Genomic DNA, 22,492 nt, shown 5'->3' with positions numbered 1-22,492 from the left:
AAGCTTTTGAAGAGGATGGGGATCAGCTTGTTAAGTAAATATTGTTTCCTTACCTGAGGAGGGCCAGAGAAAAGGAAACATCGTGGATGGTACTGCGCTTTATCCGAGTCTTCGTTATCTTTATCTTCGTGGTCGATCTGCTCTGAATCGCGTCTTTCTACCAATGAAAAAGAAGGAGAGAGATCACGTGCATGTTTCTACCAATGAAAAAGAAGCAGAAAAATAAAGCCAGAAATAGACATGCTAATCAAACTTGTACAGGACGTCACCAACTTAACGTCATCCCAACAGGCTTGTTTATAACGTCGTCGTTATAACAACGTTGTCTTTCTTTTTATAACAACGTTGTCTTTCTTTAAATGATGAGGAGACTTTCCTTCTATAAAGTATACACCTCACTTGAATAAAAGCCCAATATAAAAGCAATAACAGCGCACTTTTTGCACCAGTTTTTTTTCAATTTTTCTATAAAGCATGCCCACAACCAGAAACATCCACAGACTTTCGATAAAAAAACAAACGAAAGTAGACTCGTTTTACACGAACGAACGATGACTTGAGAAGTCATTAAATTACAAATGTGGTTTTCAGAGAGAGACGTGCTTCACAGGAGACTCGAAGCTCAAGAAGATAATTTGATGCCTATGACATATGAGAGGATTTACTTGGGCAGGTATAATTTCTATTCTCTATGAAAATAATTCATTGTATTGAATGATGAAATTGGATCACAGACTTAGAAATTGAAATCGACAATACAAGAGTACTCTGTTGTATGTTTCTGAGGTCAACGGTACAAATTGACCCTTGCAAAACAAGACACTCTTGTTGTCTGACGGCTCATTGTTTAAAAGTTTGAAGACACGAAAAGCGAGAGGCACATGTCATCATGATTTAAGATCGCCAGGTTTTTCCGGCAATGTGCCGGTACCACTGCGACCGCATAATTGAAAGTATATATGACATTAATTTATAATAGATTAAAACGGAGAAAATGATTTACCTATCGGTTGCCGTTTAGGAGGTGATGCTAATATTTGATCGACTTCATTGTGTGATTGTGTATCGCAATCGTCGTCTGCACAGGAAAACAAAGAAAAACAAAGAAAAACTATAGAATCAATTAACCTCTTTTTATTTGAATTAGAGATGGTTTTTCATAATGTGCGAGGTGGAATGCCATTCGGACCCTAAAGAGCTAAATGGGCTCACTTCCAAAAGTAAGCCCGACCTTGTGTGTTAAGTTGACGTATGATATTTGTTATTGGATCTATGTCAACCCTTGGCTTATCCAGTTTCGGTTCGGAAAGGAGCCCTCATAATATGAACTTCTTCTTAAATGAAATCCCTAATTCTAAAAAATGCCAAACTTGACATAACGAGCTTTTTTGGAAAAACGTGCGTGCCGACCAAAAAAAAACAACCGTAAAAACATTTTTTTTTAAATAAGAAAATATAAAAAAACTAACCGATAAAACTGCCACCGGGTGAAGGCATTGTTGACGGTGCCGCAGGTGTGGTCACCATCTTACGTGCGGGTCTCGGCTCCGTCCAACGGCGGTAATACCGTGATATACGGTCCGGTTTGGAGGTCATTAACAAAGGACGACTGCTTCGAAACCATCGTGTGTTGGGGTCGGAATTTAAGTGAACCAAGCCTCGAGTGTCACCTTGATCAGAGTTCAGCATCAACCAAAGTGGCTTGGAGATAAGCACAATAGGGAGCGGGTATTTGGATGAGAAATGGGTACAAGTGTCCATGTGTTGCTTAGCAACATCCTTCGATAAACACGCTTCACAATTGTCTGATCCTGAAAAATAATATACTTTGTTAATTTCAAGTCTTATTGATCTTTATAAAGCCAAATGAGTTCGACCATAACTTACTTTGAAATATTATTTCTAACCATCAGTGATCGAAATGAATATTTAGTCTGCTTGTAGCATTATGACAGTTGCCCTATGCAGTGGTATCGAGGAGCTTTCCCGGGGTTCTAAGCCTTGATCTTCCAAGAGGAATTTCCAAGGTTATTGGAGATTTCGAAGGGCTTCTTTAAATCTCCTGAAACAGTCATCGATATTTGTTTTCCAGTCCTTTTCCATGAAATTTTATTTTCCAAATGGGTTTTCCCCAATTTCCAGGAAATGACTCCAGATGAAGAAGGGGGAAGGGCCAATGAGAAAATTTCGTCAATAGCCCTGTAAGGTTAGCCCATTCTTACCATCAGAGTTAGGCTCAAGTGAATGGTTGATGTCGCATTCCGTGCCTAAATCATGAAAGATTTTATGAGTTAGACGCCAAAATTAGAATTGTGGAAAAAACTCAAAAAGTTTTTTAGATAAATCTATGTATTCAGGCCAATACATGGGTTCTGCCTTGTATGTCTATAAAAGTCACAAAGACTTTGAGTAAACAAACTCTAGATGTCTGAGACATACAAAAAAGTATATGTAAACAATATGTATTTTTGTGTCAATTTTTTAGCAAATCAGAGTTTATTTACTCAAAGTTTTGATTTGAATCCGCGAAAAATAAAACAAAAGATATTCGGGATGGGAAAATTGACCATATTGGCTGTAGTGTTTTTTGACTGTGGATTTTAACGAATTCTATTTTTCTAGGTTAGTTAGATGTCAAGCTTTAGTTTAACAGGCTTCAACGTTGAAAATGACTAAGTTTAGTTGACTGAGTAGACTAAGGCTTTTATAGTTAATAGTTGATAGCCCAGTGGCGCTGCGTCCGTCCAGTTGATTCTTTGAGATCTGTACTTGTCCACGGGGACGCCAAGTATCCCCATCCCCTATTACAGGGCTAAGAACAACGACCAATTAAACTATGACCAATCGAGAATGAAAATAGATTTCTAAGGAGCAAAAAAACACAATAAAGGCATCGAGAATGGAGCGCAGTTGTGAAAACATTAGCTCTGGTCTCCTTCCAGAAAATACAACGCCACTGGTAAAAAAAAGCAAATTTCCTGAGTGTCATAAATTGGTTAGTAGTATTTGGTATGTTATCAACTGAAATATTAGGAAGCTAATTTCTACACTGGATGACAGTGCAATTACCATGGTCATATTGAAGGAGGAGAGACTTATGAGTGTGCTCATTCAATCAATCCACTACTTTGGGTTGAATGTCTGACAGATGCCAACGACCTAGCCTGAAGTGAGAGATTTTTCGATACAAAGAGAAAAAAACGATGTCAGAAAAATTTGACAATTATAATAATCAGGTGTATTTCTTGTTTCTTTAAAATTGTTTTCTTTATGAATATTTTCAATCGAGTCGAGAACAAAAAGTTCATAGGAAGACAATGCAATGCTCTGTTCTGCTGGAATGTTTTTTGCTCTGCTTGATGAGACTCTCTTCTTGTTTCAGTAGACAAATCCACGTCTGTAAATTCCGTTGAGATGATTCTCACAGGCGAACACTTAAGAAAAATATCAATATATTCATGATATGCACCACAATTATGCAACTTTTCTGTTTTCGTTCCACCCAATACTTTCAATTTTTCTATAGTTTAAGACGTATTGTGACGTATTAGGTGGAAAATTTTAAAAGTTCTCAGAAGACTCTCCAGTGGTGCATATCATGAATATAGCAAAATATCAAGCAAAATGATGAATTACCTTGTTTTTGAGGGTTCAAGTATGTTGTACCGCATGACGTTCGGAGGTTGTTCATAACAGCTGGTCTATTAGACAGAGCTGAATGAGTACCACCATTGATCATGAGATAACATGAACACATCCCAATCTCCGCTTCGATGGTCGATCGATGAAATTTGCTTTGATTCAAAATGTTGAAATCAGCGTACTTTAATGATCTGCGGGAAGGAATATTTACGTATTTCAAATATTTACGTATTTCAAACTTGTACCAGCTACGGTACTGCGTATTTTTTGACCCTTGATTTTTTCCCTTGGGAAACGAGCCCTGGACAATTGCTGGTCACATTTAGAATATTTAACCTAGGTGCACTCAAAGAAATATACACAGTTTTTTTTATAACGAAAATTGACATTCCAGGGGAATTCAATCGAAGTAAATCGCAAGTGCGATAAGGGAGCCCTGCCATTTGCAGTTTCCACGTTCTTCTTATTTTCAAAAATTTCTTCCACTCATAAAAAGAATTGAAAGTTACCTTGGTAACGTTTCTCCAGATCTATCTTCACCAGATAAAATCAAAAAGCAAGGAAGATCTAAAAGTTCTTCTAAACATTTCGGTTTCCAATTTTTCACGTGCTCCTCTTTCCATCCTGATAAGAGCATAAACAAAATGAATGATAATCACTAGCTATTAAATGTAATACGTAAAATTACAAATACAAATATTACGTAAAGGACCAAGTCTTGTTTTGGAACGATTACAAAAGTGTAGTCGGAACTTTACTTGTGTAAAATTGTTGATGATAAAATTCATGAAAAAGGCCATTATTATGAGCTGGAGACAGTTTTTCAGCCCCGGCCAACCAAAATCTTTAATCGGAGTTTTTTTGAAAGTAGTACTCTAATGATAGCACTCAATAGTGGTGTTAATGCATCAAGAGCGCTAGGCCTGATCTAAGAAAAACTCCGATCAAAGATGGCAGATATAGCTTATCCAGGGTTTATAAAGGTCAGTGATTACCTCTCATGATTTTCCACCGTCTCATTCTTGCGAGGAAATGTTCGCCGATTTCAAGTTCAGAATCTCCATCGTCGTGGATAACATCGAATCGATATTGTAAACCCAAACTAAAAATGGAAAACAAACCTAGTTTGCACACCATGTTTTTATTTACTTATCTAAAGGGTACGTACTTTTTAAACTTTCCCTAACACTTAAAATTCGTTAGTAGATGTTAGTACGCCATATCTGACCTTTCTTGTAGTCCTTTTCCTGAAATAGTTCTAAAAGAGAGAATGGTTTATCATTGTAAGAACTCTAAGGCTCTAGGACAGGCAATCTCGGTAAGAAAATTCTACTAAAATACTCATGAGATACTGATATAAGAAAACTTTCAGTCGGTAAAGATTTGATTATAAATAATTATAAAGATTCATGAAGATTTTTTATAAAAACCCGAATCATACAAACCTGTTCCTAGTTTTCAACAGAACGTCATGGAAATGTTTGCTTAGTTGCCTGTTGGGAATACGAATCATCAACATGCTTCCACTACCGTCCGTATTGTGTAGCGGAGCCTCGATGATGTCATTGACCATTGTGATAAAAGACATCACTGCATATGGCTCCGCTGGCTTGACACCAGCACCGACCATAAGGGATGCTTGGTATAGTCTCAACAATACGTAGCCTTGTACAATACTGTAGTTGATATCATTCAATCTGTTAAAGTGTGAAAGTTTAAAAGATTTTAGGTGCATAATAATAAGCCTTTTATTGAAAATAGTGCTGGTTTTCAATTTGTGAATAACTCGGGGTATTAGTACTAGTCAATTTTGAAATTTTTTGAAATTTCCCGAGTGCAACGAGGGAAATTTAAAACATTTCGAAATTTGACCGAGGGTAATTTATCCAGAATTTCACGAAAACAAGCATGGGATTCCTGGTTAATCTCATTGTTTTGGATTGAAATTCTAACAATTCTGAAAGACGTCAATTCAACACTGGAAATCAATCTGAAACTTTAAAAAGAGGTCTCAAAAAAGTCATAGAAACGCAAATCGAGTTTTAATAGCATAGTATTCCATTTACTTAAGCCTTTGAAGTTAGTAAGAACAAAGAAAAAAGTGATGAGTTTCCAAACGATGGAAATTTCACTTTTGCGGGAAATTACAAAATCTAGGAGGGAAATTACAAAAGCTAGGAGGAAAATTACAAGTTCGTGGGAAATTACAAATCAACGTAAGCAAAAACGTCAATAGAATTTCAATCAACCATGAGATTATGAAATATATATCAAGTTCCTTTGTAACTTATATTGAATAAGGCTTAAAATGTGATGTGGGAATTATAGCCATCCATCTCTTGAAGTCCCAGCAAAATAAACTGCCGATATCAATAAATGGGAATCTTTATATACTCACGCCAGCCGGGTACCCCACTCCATCTATCCTCTTGGCTTACCTTATTACACGAATATTACTAGTCATTTTATTAACACGAATTGAAAAATTTCGTGTTAATAAAAACCCCTTTAATTAGAACCAGCCGTGGTGTCCTTGAAAAAGCAAATAAAATTTGTGTTAATCTTTTGCGTGTTAATTTCAAGGCCGTTGAATTCTTGCCTAGTAATATTCGTGTAATAAGGTAGTTACAGTAGAGATAAAAATACAATGCCGAAGAAAGGCTGAATAATATACCTGTTAGCCTTAGGCAGAGCCCAATCCAAAGTTTCTTCTGTTCTGATTAAAGAGAACTGTTGGTTCCATCGAGTGGAATCGCATAGCTCCTTGACACCGAAATATAACATGTCTTGATCGTTGATCATAACTCTCTCGTCATCAGTGTACTTAGAAAAGGCTGAAAAAAAAGAAAGAGTTGAAAACACATTAGAAAAAGAATTACATAAATCGAAGTGAGCCTAGTGGTGCTTAAAAAACTTTGAATTTTGAGCCTTGCGACTCTTATAAAAAGAATTCTTATAAAAAAATGTAGTTAAGACTGGTTTTGAAGTAGTACATCGTCATTTAAATTCGTCTGAGCAAACTTTGGTTTTGAGATAATTATAAAGGTTTCTTTCTCTGAACAAAAACTGGTATATATTACCTGAGCCTTGTTGTGTGTCGGTCCAATAAATCTCATTGTCAGGATCGATAAATGATTTGTTGGTTTGAAACATGTATGGAACTGATGTCACAAATACTGGGATTACATTTACAGACTCGAAGACTTCCTTTAGATTCGGTAGAATATCCGGCATGCCTTGCGGTAAACTGAATCGTTGTGCTTGGTCGAAGATTAACAAGTGTAAAGTATCGTTTCTGGATTGAATATTGTTGACAAACTTGGTCCACTTTTCGATGGATGCCGGCCAATCATCGTACGTGATGACGTATTTCTCACCTAATTTATGGTTCCCTGTGACGTCTAATTGTTCCAAGCCAAGGAAATTCAACACACCAGATTCGCAAAGACGTTTGACCGTCATGTAATACAAAGAAGCGACGGGCGGTACAACGATGCAAATATCAACGTGTAGAAATGAAGCAAGATCCAGAATATCTGGATTCTCGGCTACATTTCTGAGCTGCTTCAATAATTGATGCGCCATTGCTGCCTGGTTGGCGAAAACTCCTTTTGTGTGATATGGTTTAGCTGATAAAGGGGCTTGCTTTGGATGCATTACTTCTGCCTCTTCAATACTCAATTTCTTACCAGGGAACTCGTTAAATGGATAAAACACTTTCTCGCCTTGATTCCGCTCATGGACTTTGATCAAACGATTTAAAGCAGTATCAGTTTGACTAAATTGGGCTCTCAATTTTTTCAGACTCTCTGTAAAATCTTTGCAAACGACACTGTCAATGCGAAGACTTTCAGCGAGGATTTTGGCATGGCTTACACCAGTAACGAGGACAGCGAATTCAACTGGTCCTTCTGGAGGAGTCGATAAAATGATAACAAAATCAGGCGTTTTCATTTTCTTATTGGCCACTTTAGAAACGTAGAATGTTTCGTTCAGCCATTGGAGAGCCTTGTAAAGAGCATTTTGAAAGGAGATTGTCGACGTCATAACTCTGACTTTACCATTAGAAGCACTGCATTGGAGATTAATCATCAAAGATAGTTGAGCGTGAGTAGACGCCACAGATTGTGATTGGATAAACAATGAATTGATTGTGGAAGTACTCATTTCAATTCGAGCTTTATTAAGGACAAGTTCAATATTTTCTTTGTTGATTCCAGATTCATCTAGATTGATCAGGTATTGGGTGAACAAGATTATAGCAGCATTCAAGGGTAGAGTCGTTGTTGCTGCTTCTTTCAGTCTGGCGCTTACTGAGGGCCAAGATTTTCCGTCAAAATGATTCTTATTTACAGGCGGTTGGGTACCAGACCCCATGTTTATCAACGTATTAGCAGCAGTCTGTTCACGTAGTTTATCTGCAGCTGGGTCTAACGGATAATCTATTGAAGTCTCTTCCAAGACACTGGGAATAAGAGTATCAGGGAAATCAAAACAACCAACTAGTAAATCACTGACAACAAGATCGTCGACAGAATTTGGAAGTTTCTTGGAGATTTCATGACATAAAAGCAGCACTGGTCGAACGCCACATATGGCAGACATTGATCGATTCAAAGATTCCAAAGTGTCTTCATTGGTATCGTCAGAAAATTTGACTTGATTTTTTGGCTCTGGCGTAGTAGCTTCTAAAAATAAACAAGAAAATTTTAGTTCTTTATTATGCTCTTGTTTCAGTTATTATTTCAGTTTTTCCTCACATTACGTCACTTACAACCATCTTTTGTAAATGTAATTACTAACATAATTACTAAGGTGTGAGTCTCATGATTCACCAGATTGACGGAAATATTTCATAACTGGGACCTAGAAAAGGTACTTTTTCTGTAGGAAGATTATTTCAAATTTAAGTTAAAATAAGCCGCAGGTCAATACAAACAAGCAACATGCTGAATGGACCTACCTGATGATGAAAGTTAGATAGCAATGCGAAAAAAAAGAAGAAAAAAATCAGTCAGAAAATATAGCGTTTAGCGAAAATACACAACGCAATAAATTCATCATTGATTGTTGATGGGGGGAGAGGGAAGGGTTGTAGGGAAAAAATAAATAGGAAGTTCTGGTCGCAAAAATCAGTTTTATTGACAATTGAATCATGCTTGATGGTGAGCATCGTTATGAATAATGTTTTTGTGTGAAAAACATAGAAATACAAGGAAAAAATCTAATGAAAATTAGCAAAAACGGCGATTTCCGGCATTTTTAACCGGAAAATTTTTTATCTCAAAAATCGAAATTCGGCAATGTTTTGAGCATTGCGAATACGCATCTTTCTGCAAAAAATCAGAAAAAACAAAGTATGAAAATTTGAGAAAATGTAAAAAAACAACGGTTTTTCCAGCATATTTCCAGTATTTTGGGCCAGAAAAAATGTTTTTCGAAAATCGGGCTCCGTCACATTTTAGGCATTGTCATTTTACATCAGTGTGCAAAATTTCATAAAAAAATATAAAGTACAGCTCGAGAAATTCAAGAAATACTGTCTTTCCGGTGAAAATAGGTTGTTCCGGCGATTTTTAGAAAGTTCCGGCTTCAAAAATCAATTTTATTGAAAATTGAAACATACTTGATGGTGGGCATTGCTAATAATAATGTTTTTGAATGAAAAAACAACCAATTATATGGAAAAAGTCCAATGAAAATCCAAAAAACGGCGATTTCCGGCATATTTCCGGCATTTTCATCCGGAAAAATTTTTTTCTCAAAAATCGGACTAGGCCATGTTTTGGGCATTGTTAATACGCATCTTTGAGCAAAAAATCAGAAAAAACTAATGATGAAATCTAGAGAAAATGCCGAAAAACCAGTTTTTCCGGCATATTTCCGCCATTTTCGGCCGGAAATTTCTTTTTCTTCGAAAATCGGGCTCCGTCACATTTTAGGCATTGCCATTTTGCATCATTGTGCAAAAAATTAGAAAAAACTAATGAGCCGATCCCGAGAAAAGCTGGCAACAGACGAACGGACGCACGAACGGACGAACGAACGAACGGACAAGGGTTAATTTAAAGGACTACCTTAAGGTAGGTCCAAAAATTTGCCTTGAAACTCCTGCTAAAATTCAACTAAGAAAAAAAGTAACCCCAAGGAATACCTTCTGTAGTGATTGGCGAGTGTTCCTTGTATGGTGTAAATAATGAAGTTTTTTGGTTGTTGATCAATGTGGGTGGCGGAATATCATTGGATAGTTCTGTTTCTTCTTCAGCTTTTTGTTTCTTAGCTGGAGGCTCTTCTACAGGGATCAATGAAGGTCTACTTGGAAATTTGTGATATTCTAAAAAACAGTCAAAAGCTTTCAAAAGAATCTAAATGGTTAAATGTTTTAAACCTATTTCATATAAAGAGGAAAACACTCCATCAAAACCATATAAAGTTCTCCTCTAATCTTTAAAAACTTCATAATTCTAGAAGGGTAATCCGCAAAGAGAAATATTAGTTTGAAAAAATGCAAATCATTCTCCTCGTTTCCTCTCACCCTGCTAAAAACTCGATTTCTAAAGGAAAGGTGAAAGGGTTGAAAATTTCTCTTGATGAAGAGGAGCTCAAATAATACGAAAATGTGTTTTCAACATACCAGAGAATCTTTCATGATAGTTTTGAAAACCAGGTTGGTTTTGTTGGATGATAGGCATTGGGTTTGTAATGTGGCTTCTTTTCTTGGTTTCTGTAAACAAAATATAATGTAGAGTTTTTATTGGCTAGTTCAATAATAATGATTTAGTAGGTCACATAGTTTTACAGAGGTCATATATGCAGAGGTATTTCATTAGAAAAAACGTACATTATTCTTTATTATAGTGTCAATCAATAAGCCATGCCAGCAATTCACAAAAAATTCAAGTATATTGTGCTAAAGTTCTTTGCTGTGTAAAAATCCATTTTCTATCTCAGGCCAAAAATATTACTTTGACCACTGTAAAGAATATATAAATTTAAAAAATACATATATTTTCTTGAATAAAATACGAAGCTTTTCGTCAGACAAACTTACATTATCAAGTATAAAACTATATTAATGGCCCTACCAGGGGGAATAATTAATAACTATATGATAGGAGGAATAGGAATCATCTAGCTTTTAATTATTTCCCCTGTGATAGCCCCATTAATTTTATGACATTATTGTTTATATTCTATAGAGCTTTTAATTATATTGTTTGTAACTATCCAAAATTGAAAATAGTGTGTATATGAAGATGTTTTCAATTTTACTTTAGTTTTATACTTGATAATGTAAGTTTGTCTGACGAAAAGCTTCGTATTCTATTCAAGAAAATATATGTGTTTGTAAAATTTATATATTCTTTACAGTGGTCAAAGTAATATTTTTGGCCTGAGATGGAAAATGGATTTTTACACAGCAAAGAACTTTAGCACAATATACTTGAAATTTTGGTGAATTGTGCAGTGAACTATTTTCCACAATACCAGATTGCATGACAACGTAACCGGTTGAGGTAAGAAAGATTTAGAAGAGGTTTAAAGATATTCAATAAACAAACCTGTTCCTTTCCATGGTATGAGGTGCCCCTTACCCCACTTCCCATCTACTGCTTGTGTGATGTAGCATTTTAAATGTTTTTGCTTTTTAGGTTGGGTGGCAAGCTTCAAATTGATGTGTGTTGAAAATTCAGTGAAATATCTGAATCCAGTAGCACCACAGCCAACACAATTTCCTAAAAAAAGAAAAACGAAGAGTAGAAAATCGAAGACTGGCCAAGTTTGACAAATCATTGCCCTTTGAAAGCTCCTCAAGAGGCTCCTAATTTAAAAAGCAAATTTCATCAAAAAAAGTTATTAAAATTAAAACAGATTGATTTTCTACACATCTTATCAAGATGAAGATTACCGCTGAACCCAGGTGTTGTTAGCGTATCTTTCTCCCCTGGTAGGTAGCGCTTATCAACAGCTGCAACAAGCATCATTCCAGTCAGCATAGGGCTCTTTGCTCCGACAAGTACAAACCCCTCTGGTACATGAAGATTGTTGAGTTTATGCGATAATTCTGTCAAGCGCAACTCTCCACCACTTTGACATTTACCTGAAATAAAGTTTCCAATTTGAAATTAATTAAAAGTCATGAACCAGGCTAAAAGAGGTGGCAAATCATAGATCAATAAAATCATGAGGCAAAAAGAAACAGTTCAAGTAGCAGTCATAAAATAGCAATACTGTAGCTAACAATTTAGTGTTTCCTTGTCAAGTAAATAGTAAAAGGATGAATAGAACATAAACCATACCAGCTTCAGATCGTCTTGAATGCTCATGGAAAGAAGTAGCTGCAACAGCACTGGTCATCTGACGAACCTCTGCTACATCTTCTGGACCAAGTTTACTATGGTGTTCATTGTCCACTCCAGAGAGTGAAGGATGAACATTGGTAGGTGGTCTTGAGAGACTCAGGAATGGCGAGTACTGATTCAACGCATAAATAACGCCTCTTTGAAGGTCTGAAATTATAAGTAAAGGATAGTGAAATGAGATAGACAACACAATTACCACTTACTGTAATTTAATACAAGGATAATTAATTTGCTGGTTTTTTTATGACGGGGGGAAACTGTATTTAGAATAGAATTAGAGTTTTTGTGGATGACAGAGAAGAATTTAAGACACATAAACAGCAATTATGTATTCTGTATTGACAACAAAATCCTGTTGGTGGAGTACACAGTAGACAAAATACGATTGTGGCTAAAGAGTGGAGTGGTTGGTGGATGATGGGTAATGTAAAGAATACCTTGGCTTCCTCTTTGACTGGAAAGGGATGGGTTGGCAGCAATGGGCAGGATGGCAGCATGCCCAACAGCATTCTTTACAGGAGGTGTGTTTGGTAAAAGGATTTGTTGAGGGGCTTGAGGGGCTGCAGTTATGACTGTGGTGCTTTCGGAAGGGATTGTATCTAGAGTAGATATTCAAGGGATGGACTTGTAATATAAATAACGTCAACTAAAGCATTTCTTGAGAAAATGGTGTAATTTAGTAAGGTTATTAAAATAAATTCATTTGGATATTATGTAGGCTTTGAAAATGAACATGGTAATAATATAAAGTATTGATTAACAAAAAATTCAAATATGAAGATCTCTCAGTCTCATGTAAAAACTTCAGCATTCAGGCTATATTTTCTAAGCCAGTTATTAAATAGTCCAGCTTGAGTGCCCAGAATAATACACCAATATATTGACAGGGAGATAAGTGTAAAAGTATTATATGAATATCTTACTAACCTGCAGGGGAGAAGTTTGAAGAGTTTATAGCAGCAGAAATAGTTGAAGAAAGGGAAGCTTCTGTAGCCATTGGAGAGACGATAGTTGAAGAATATACAATAGCTTGAGGTGAAGGTCCAACTTTGTTTCTCTTTTCCATACTATGTGCTAGAAAAAAAGATAGCAAATCGTCTTATTTGACAAGGACAATAGAAAAGTAATCTGACACTCTTAGCCTTTTAACCTGATTGTCAGCATCTTGTTTTACAATGCCTACTTCATGTATTCAGACATACAATCAGACAATTTTCATACCCTCGTTTGTTTGAGTTGTGTTTTCTTAATCTAATGTCTAATTATTTATAAACAAAACAACAGACTTTGTGGAAAAACTAAGGGTTATTTGTGGTTATCATATGCCATAATAATAATAATGCATGTAGAATGAGTACAATCTAAAAGAATAGATGAGATAAATATTTTGTGGTGCAAAGTGGGATTGAAAGTTTCTATGTTCTCCTCTATGGTACCCCTATAGTTTCCCTTAAAGGAGAATTGCTCCTATTCAAAAATAAATGGTGACAATCCCAGTTATCAGGCCATTTTTTAGGCAAAAAGAGTGTCCGGTTATCGGAGGCTGCCTAACCCTTAAAATTTTCGAAAATTTAGATTTGTAAAAGAAGTTGTTTTAGGGTATTTGTTCAGGGGGGTCAAAGGTTCCAGGGCCCTTTTTTTGAAGCCAAGTGCCTTTTTTTCTTTATCAAATGCCTTTCTTAAAACAATCCATTTACACGAAAGAAAGAATCCAAAAATGAAAAGCCTTTGCCCTCGAAAATGTAGAGTCAAAAAGAAAATTAATGTAACTTGTATTGTGCTTCCTCCCTTTTTGTATTGTTTCAAGCGTTTTTGTGATCATTGAAATCAAATTATTTACTCTTTTGCCGCTCTATCACCTGTTTATAAAATTTTATAAGCACTCCGTTTTTAACTTTTGTTTCCTCGTATGAAAGCCTACGGAACATACTATAATAATATTTCTTATATATAATTTTTTCTTGAATTCAATGCTATTCAAAAGTTAGCTTTTTGAAAACAATTTCAAGTTCCAGTAGATTGTAGCAGCGCTGAGGCCAAAAAAAAAAGTAGTCTTGTTTCCGGAAATCGGCCGGGTGAACTTTTTTTTGGAAAAAATATATCTCATCCGGCTGCAAATAGAAAAAAACAGCGAGCTCGTCGCAATAAAAAAGATATATAAAGAGTTTATTTTCCATTTTACCATTTTACGATCCATTTAACGATTGTATTCAAAGATTTATAAAGAGTTTATTTTCCATTTTACGATTTTACGATCCATTTAACGATTGTATTCAAAGATTTACGTATGTCACTTGTGTTTTGAAAAAGAAAATCTTCTGTCACAAATGTTTTCTACTTTCCTGTTTTATGCTGTTGTGAATAGAATTACCTTAGAGTACAGCTTCTTCTTAAAATTTCGTTTTTTCAAGTAAAGAGACATCGAACCTGGATTATTTTTTCGTACACGTCAATTAGAGTTTTTCTAGGAAAATTGAAAAAAAATAATATTTTCCGGCCGCCCGGGTGAGATTTTTTTTCGTCACCCGCATTTCCGGAAACAAAACTACTTTTTTTTTTGGCCTGATTGTAAGTAGTTACTTCGAATTGATGAGAGTAACAGGATTTGTTTTATGACTGTGCAAAAATGCCAAGAAAGGACAGATATTCAAAAGAGAAAAGTGCCTAAATATCCAAAGCTGCAGAGGGTTGCAAATCTATCAATGATCTATGGTATGTATTTCTTGTTCCAAGTTTTTTAAATTATTATACATTATTAGGCTGTAAAACACTGGCTATGAATCATTTGCCTATATCTTTCAAAACATCAGTTTGACCTTGTATCTCTTTTTGCTTCGTAATTTAGAATACCCCTGCATCAGTTTGCCCTTGTATCTCTTTTTTTCTACGCGATTGATTTACTCGCTTCGCTCGTATATGTGGCCTTTTAATTAGCCATCGGACACTGCCCTCTTTTTCTAAAATATGTCCTGGTTATTATCCCTTGAATAAAGTCAATTCAAGAGTTCACTTCAGAAAACTTACTGAAAGCAGATTTGATGCTAATTGCTGTTTAATTTTTTTTTAATTATACTGGTAAATTGACAAAGTTTTACAGAATTCTGCTCTTTATGGACATCTTGGAATTTGAAAAACACTTCAAGCTTTCAAATCCAAAAATGGCTATAACCTGCCATAACTTGAAATTTTGGGAAAATTTACTTAAAGAAAAATTCCAGAAGAAGAATTACAGAACAAGATTCTTGCACTTAAAGAAATCGATAAATGAAAAAAAATAGTTTAAAAAGAACTGCCAAAAACGAATTTAAGAAGTGTCTGAACCTCAAGTTCTACCCACTGGAACATCCAGTATTTTAAAGGTATTGATACAATGGGAGGCTGTGGGGCTTAGCAAAGTTACCAAAATTTTGTTAAAAATTTGAGTATCCAAAAAAGCTTTCAAAGCATGAAAGTAGTTTTGTTGTTAGCGCTCTATAATATGTACATACAAAATCATAAATTGTTTCTTTTCAATGGTATACAGCCATTCCAGAGAAGGGAAACTAAAATGAGTATCATGCATCATTTAATATACCACCCACAGGTTCAGTCAAACTCAAACTCAGAAAGATATCCATTTTGCACTTGATGCTTTCTTGGAATGGCCTTGTATTATTTGGTAAAATTGAAATATTCTTTGAAAAATGCAAGCATTTAACAAGAATTAATTGATAATTTAAGCTTTGTTATTCAAAATTGGAAACTTAGTTTGCATATAATATTTTGACTTAAAATTGGCTTAAAAAAGAAAATTAATGAAAATGATAAAATTTGTCGTCAAAAGTCGAAATTGGCTCAGACATAAAATCTAGACGTTATCAAACACGTCAGAGCCCTAGAAACCGCAACATGTGATCAATAAGCATTGCAGCGATCGGAGGTTATGCTAGCTAAGCAATTCCAGTACAAACGTGATAGCAAAGGTACAAACAACGAACGACCATGCTCAGGATGCAGATCATTCGCCCACGGATAAAAAGGAGCCAATGATCGCCCGTTTGTCACAACTGCGATATTCCTAATCACTTCGCTAAAGTCTGTTGACAGACCAAAAAGAAAGATCATGCTCGTGCAATATAAGAATTGTCCAAGCAATGGAGGACAGAACCACTGTATCAATCTCCCATTCCTTACCTTGTTTACAACAAAACCCACCATCCTAATGTAAAGTTTTCCCTGACAGCGGAGCCAACATTTGTCTAGCAGGAACATTACATTTACCTGAACTGAACTTAAAAAAGGAACAATTTTTAATACCTTGTTCAAAGCAAATTACTGTTGTCAACTCTGACCTGTTTTGGGTGGCTGCCAATAACATTTTCGATTGACATGGGTACCACTCTGTGCCCCTTGATGATGAATCTCCTCTGTTGACAATATCCAGAAAGGAGTTCGTTCATTTGACCCCAGTCGCATCACTTGCCTTCAACCAGACTGGTCGGAAGATGGATATTCGAAATCACTGATCCATGCGCCTATCGTGAAACCAAATCACACCAAGTCAACCAGTGAGCCACTGATTAATTCTCCCCAACCAAAATGGCCCTTCCAACAGATATGTGCAGATTATTTCGAATTAGAGGAACAATCGTATCTGGTAGTGATTGACGGATTCAGCTGCTGAATTGAAATTTACCATTTTCCTACAAATACCAAATCTGACTCACTTGTTAAATGTCTCCGCGAGTTGTTTAAACATTCGGTGTTCCAGAGGAAGCATCCAGCCATGGTGGGCTTAGGGCCCACATGAGCTATATTTGAAACATTTTTGAAACAATGGGACATAGGTCCTCAAATTTCATCAGCCTCTTACCCTTAATCTAACGGGAGTGTCGAGCTTGCAGTAAAGTCAGCAAAACGAATCATCCTATTCCTTGGCAACAAAGTCAGAAGTTCACTAGACAATGGCAGATCTGTCCGTGCATCACTTCAACATCGTAACATTCCACATCAAGGAATTGGACCGAGTCCTGCCCAGATCCTCTTTCATGGGCAACTCTGTGATCACATCCCAACACATTCAGAACACCTTAAATTCAAAAAAAAGTGGTTTCTCCAAGCGAAACACTTTCAAAGAAAAACGCAATTTACAGTAGTAAACCAAACGAGACAGCCAATCCGCGTAATCTACCACCACTACATGTCGGCTACAGGGTGCTTCTACTCGTGGACACTAAAGATTGATTTGCACTGGTAAAGTTGTGGAAGCCTTCCCTTATCGTCAAGTTTCTCAAGATCAACCTAAATGCAAACAAGATGAATCCAACTTCTGACAGGTTTGAACCCAGAGGCTCCACCATTCATTGCACAACCGACTAAACGCATTCCATGTATTGAAACAACTGCAAAGTTTCAACAAAACCGGACTTAAGGAATAAGCATAACAGGGAGTTTATGTATATACACAATGTACAGGACTTACTCACCTTTCAGAGGGGAGGGGAGATATTTAGTTACTTCATTCTTTGTTCTTTTGGCATACCTAAATACAACAATATATTGACTGGCCTTGATCGGCTTTATAACGTACAATCTATTCTCGTGTCAACTATGGAGTTGAATCAATATGATTCAGCCACAAAATTGTGTAGACTGTAAACAACTATGAAGCATGATTTCTAATAAAAAAATTTGTTTCCGGTGGACCGGCCCAACAAATTCTTATTCGTTTCTTTTCTATCATAGTGCTTTAACGTATGATACAGATGAAGTGCAGGGAGTGATTAAAGCTAAGAAATTGCCTACCCTAAGTATCAGACTTTAAGTTTTCAAAGATAAATTATTAATGATTTTGGAGCTGTGGTCCTGTTATCCGGTAGGATAATTTGCACCCAGAATTTAAAAAAATAGTTAAACAATGAAAATAACGGAAGAGTATATGGAGTATACCACAGATTTTGACTTATTTACCGCCGCCGCCGATATTGTGCTATTTCCTGCTATTTCCGCTATAGATTTCTAGTCATAGATAACCTGCCGTCGCCGGGTAATATACGATCACCGGCGGAAACCTGGAGACTACCGCAATAGTATTCTATTCTCAAAGAAAGTTCTAAATTCGAGACCCGCCGCCGCCACCCAGGTAATATTCGATCACTGGCGGAAACCCGCAGACTACCGCAATATTATTTTATTCTCAAAGAAAGTTCTAAATTCAAAACCCGCTGCCGCCGGTAATAGACGATCACCGGTGGAAACCCGCAGACTACCGCAATAGGATTCTATTCTCAAAGAAATTTCTAAATTCAAAACCTGCCGCCGCCGCCGGTAATATACGATCACCGGCTGAGACCCGCAGACTACCGCAATAGGTTTCTATTCTCAAAGAAAGTTCTAGATTCAAAACCCGCTGCCGCCGCCGCCGGTAATAGACGATCACCGGCGGAAACCCGGAGACTACCGCAATAGTAATAGACAAACACCTACAACAATATGATCATAGGCTCAAGCAAAGAGTTTAGACACAACCACAATAGGATTCTAGCCTCAATGAAAGAAATTTATGAAATCAAAAATCAAAGTCCATCTTATTATTAATCGAAAATAGATATTGTTTGGCAGCGCATAGACTTAAACTTGAGTTTGAAAAATGAAATAATTGCTTATATCATCCCTATCTCGATAAATTCCAAAAGGTCATTGACATGAACACCGAAGTGGCGGAACAATCGTTTTCTAAATTGAATCGATTCAAATATTCTACTCGAAAGTTACTGTTGAGTTACTGCAAGAGACTATTATTTTTTAAATTTATTGATCATAGTCATAACAAAAGGCTGACAAAGTAGTGGAATTACACCCGTGTCTCACCTCTGTGAACTTGAGAATCATATGAAGAGAAGGATCGCTTTTATTATATAGAAGGGTTTTTTGAGATTAAGTACGATGGGATGAGGGTAATAAGTGAAAGTTTAATTTTGTTTTATTAAAGTCACTGCAGTAAGTTTTTTTATTTAGTTGCGTCTTCTAAATGGTTTTAACGTTGTTTTTTTTTAATATTTGATTTATATAGAGTTTTAAATACTAATCATGTTTATTTTATAACTTTATTTTAAATGTGTTTGAAATTTTTTAAGCTCACTCTATGAGACGTACACAATAAAACGTACACCTATGTCATAAATGAACGTAAAAAGGTTTGAACGATTATCTTTGACCAAACTCTAAACATTTTAATAAAAAATGAAATTTGCCGGCGGGTTTCCGCAAATTACCGCGAAACCCGGTGGCGGCGGCGGCGGTAAATTATTCTGATGAAAAGTGACATTTGCCGGCGGGTTTCCGCAAATTACCGCGAAACCCGGCGGCGGCGGCGGTGAATTATTCTAATGAAAAATGTTGATTACCGGCGGGTTGCCGCAAAACACCGTGAAACCCGGCGGCGGCGGTAAATTATTCTAATAAAAATTGCTATCAATTTTAGACAAGTTCTGACGAATGAGAAATACCGCCGGGTTTCCGCCGGGCTGCGCGGTAAATATATTGATATCTGTGCCTAAATGCTACCTCCAGTTGAATGTAATTGTCTTAAGTAAAGATCTTCTAAATTGAAAAAGCTATCCAATATTGACAAATCAACCTGTCCCTTTGATTTCCAGATGGAAAATGACTTGGTTTCCAATGCTTTTCAGTTTTGTCTCCCTTTTCCCTCTTGTTTCTCCTGTTTCCCAGTCGTTTCCCTCTGACTTCTTTCGTTTCTCTGCCGTTTCCCCTTGTTTCCAAGTCGTTTCCCCTCGTTTCCCACTATACCACAGCGCCTAAGAACTAGGCTAATCTTACCTCTTTAATCTTTGCTTTTAAAACAATACAATGCTGACAAGTAAACGCAACACATTGACAAATAATCTCTGTGAGAAGTTATATCGAAATCTGCAACAAAAACAAAAGTGGTCTCTTCTAATGATTGCTTCCCAGGGCTTCTTTGCAGCTGTCTTTCACCATTAATTACCAATGTGTATTATGTGTCAACTCTGTAAACATTTTATTGTTGGAATGGAAAAGAGAAAAGAGGAAAGTCTAGCCTAGCCTAATTGTCAGCTGTCAGGGGGGCGTAAAAAGAATGTTAGAGCTTGTTTTTATCAAAAACAAAACACACGTATTGGGTATTTCCCAAGCTGCCAACAAGGATCCCAAAAGTTTATTATCACACAGGCAGTTAGTCACACTAGCGTCCAACCGAAATGCGTATCAAAGATTAATGCTGTGAAAGCGCTATATCTTTTACTTGACTCGCAAGCAAAAAAATGCGCTGCAAAACTTCTAAAAGGATTCATGAAAAAATAAACCAGCGCTTTTTAATGAAATTAACATTTTCAAAAACTATGAGAAATTGCCTAAAATTTGAGCCATAGATGAAAAAATTTCAGCCAAGCCAAGCTTAAAAACTAATTTGAAGATCAACTTCCCAAGAAAAAGATCTACGGGGGAGACGAAACCCACCTAGATCCGCGCATCACCGGATAGGCTATTTCCCAGAAATTTTGCCGGACCTCAAACACTGAGCCATTTACACTACGAAACTGGAAATGTATTGAAAGTGTTTTTTTTTTAATACAGTTAAAATACAATATATTGAAGAAAACGTATTTTAAATGTATTTAAATACACTTTTAATACATTTCCAGTTTCGTAGTGTTACATGTACGGAATTATTTTTACTTTATTGTATAAACAAGGCCTTACAGTGATGCTTGAACTTCGATTTTTGAGGATTACGATTTTACCAGTTTTTTAGCGATTTTTGCCTCGTTAACCCAAATCTCGCAAACTCTTTACCTTAAGGAAAATCGAAATTAGAGTTTTTTCAGCGTTCCGAAAAAAACGCAGAGCAGAAAGTTTTTCATCTTCACAGGATCGATTTCCAACAACAAAATACATCTTTTAGTCTTTGGGTTTGTCTCTGACATTTTTCCTTCAAAGAATATCGATCACTTTCCTTTTGCCCTTGAGCACGTTAGAAAAAAATGATTTTGCCGACTTAGCTATTTTATAAATCTCGGAAAAGATCTCCCATAGGAATTCCGATACCTAACCCGATTGGTTAATTTCGGAACGGCTTCAAGAAAGTCATAATGGCAGATAATTTTAAAAGTTTCTGAGGAAAATGTGTGTAATTTATTGATGTTGATGGCTTGTTGATTCTTTGAAGAAAAAAAATAACAGGTATAGCTTTTTCTAATCCTGGAATATCGAGGTTCCAGCTACACTGCCTTAAAAATCAATGCACTGTCTCGGGAATTGAATGAAAAAATTTGGTTGGTTGATATTCTGGCTGCTGCACGTTCGCAATCGGTCATTTTGTTTCATTTAAGTTTTCAAGTTTTAATTAAATGTCTTGGGAACTTGAACTTGATTCAGGTAGCTCTCATCCTTGTTGTTGCAAATACATCCTGTAGATGACTGATGTTGTTTTTTCTTGAAAGCTAGATTTCCTAGTGTGAGTGACTGACAGGAGGCAGAAAGGGTAAAAATGTGGGTGTGGTGTATGCGGTATGGTACAGCCTTATTCTTGTGACCCTCTTGAGCTCCAACCCGTCTGAACCTAACTGATAGTAACAAAAACCTATCAAGAAGGAACCTCTATACCCATGTACACTTAGCAGATTAATAAAGAATTTTGTCGGCTTTGTGTATATAATATATCTAGTTCATAGTCGTTTTATACTCTTGAGACTAAATGGGCACATAAAAAACGGTGATATTTTAGGATATCCTCCACATTCAAAAAGGTAAACAAAAAATTTAGGACTACAAATTAATTAAACATCAATAGTAGGTACCTTGATTTTAACCCATGGTATCTTCTTCTATTTTGTAGAATAATCCTGCAAATTCTGTGACTGCTCCACCATCATTTTCTATAACTTTGCTTTCCATTTGGTGAAGGCTTCTTCATAAAGACGAAAGACATGTATCTATTTTTCGGATCCGGTATGCGGGAATAGTGTCAGGACCTGCAGGCGACCTGGTAGGGTTGGGTATGGGTGTGGTTACGTATCAGATTGGCTAGGAATTGGGTTATCATCAGTTAGGGCAACGATGGTTAGGGTTAGGGTTGGAGCTCGAAACAAGCACTCTTTTGTGATTTTCTCTTAACACATCCTGGTCTGCAGTTTGTACAATATAAATAGCCGTCAGAAGCGTTATCCTGGCATGAATCCGTGGCGCAGTGGATAAGGCAATGGGTTTCAATATATCGGAACTTTACATTTAGTGGGTTCGAATCCCACCGGTGGCGATCTGTCGGTAAGTCATTCAGTAAGTTAGAAGATATAGAAAATAACTCATAAAGAACCAGAAAGTCAGAAAAACTACGAACAAGAGACTGGAAAGTACGAAATAAGTCCAGATCTGTCTTTCGTCTTTATGAAGAAGCCACGACCTTTCCATTTCGCATGACCAAAAGAGAGCGTCAGACAGACAGACACAATTTTGACACGGGGGTCATA

The 22,492-nt window shown here is 36.4% G+C and overlaps 1 protein-coding gene across 2 annotated transcripts in view; it reads right to left on the bottom strand.

Moving 5' to 3' along the window:
• The window catches only part of LOC136814770 (GREB1-like protein), a 38,363-nt gene extending 16,451 nt beyond the window's left edge, over nt 1-21,912 (bottom strand). The window contains exons 1-18 of one of the 2 annotated variants that reach the window (XM_067071191.1): nt 21,824-21,912; nt 12,933-13,079; nt 12,443-12,604; nt 11,943-12,152; nt 11,552-11,743; nt 11,205-11,378; nt 10,277-10,366; nt 9,797-9,976; nt 6,723-8,330; nt 6,317-6,476; nt 5,088-5,339; nt 4,638-4,744; nt 4,152-4,266; nt 3,637-3,833; nt 2,223-2,267; nt 1,470-1,811; nt 1,004-1,078; nt 54-157 (exon numbers count right to left, since the gene is read on the bottom strand). In XM_067071191.1, coding sequence (XP_066927292.1) covers nt 54-157; nt 1,004-1,078; nt 1,470-1,811; nt 2,223-2,267; nt 3,637-3,833; nt 4,152-4,266; nt 4,638-4,744; nt 5,088-5,339; nt 6,317-6,476; nt 6,723-8,330; nt 9,797-9,976; nt 10,277-10,366; nt 11,205-11,378; nt 11,552-11,743; nt 11,943-12,152; nt 12,443-12,604; nt 12,933-13,071 — 4,152 coding nt within the window. In that variant the 5' untranslated portion in view covers nt 13,072-13,079; nt 21,824-21,912. Of the gene's footprint in view, nt 1-53; nt 158-1,003; nt 1,079-1,469; nt 1,812-2,222; nt 2,268-3,636; nt 3,834-4,151; nt 4,267-4,637; nt 4,745-5,087; nt 5,340-6,316; nt 6,477-6,722; nt 8,331-9,796; nt 9,977-10,276; nt 10,367-11,204; nt 11,379-11,551; nt 11,744-11,942; nt 12,153-12,442; nt 12,605-12,932; nt 13,080-19,823; nt 19,870-21,823 lie in introns of those variants that run through there. The other variant, XM_067071192.1, reaches the window with a different exon arrangement.
• Between the last annotated feature and the right edge of the window lie 580 nt (nt 21,913-22,492).

Source organism: Clytia hemisphaerica, unplaced genomic scaffold (assembly GCF_902728285.1).
Source record: "Clytia hemisphaerica strain Z4C2 unplaced genomic scaffold, Clytia hemisphaerica genome assembly, whole genome shotgun sequence".
NCBI lineage: Eukaryota > Metazoa > Cnidaria > Hydrozoa > Leptothecata > Clytiidae > Clytia > Clytia hemisphaerica.
The sequence above is the reverse complement of the archived record's forward strand: the minus strand, read 5'-3'. Positions and strand labels throughout refer to the sequence as shown.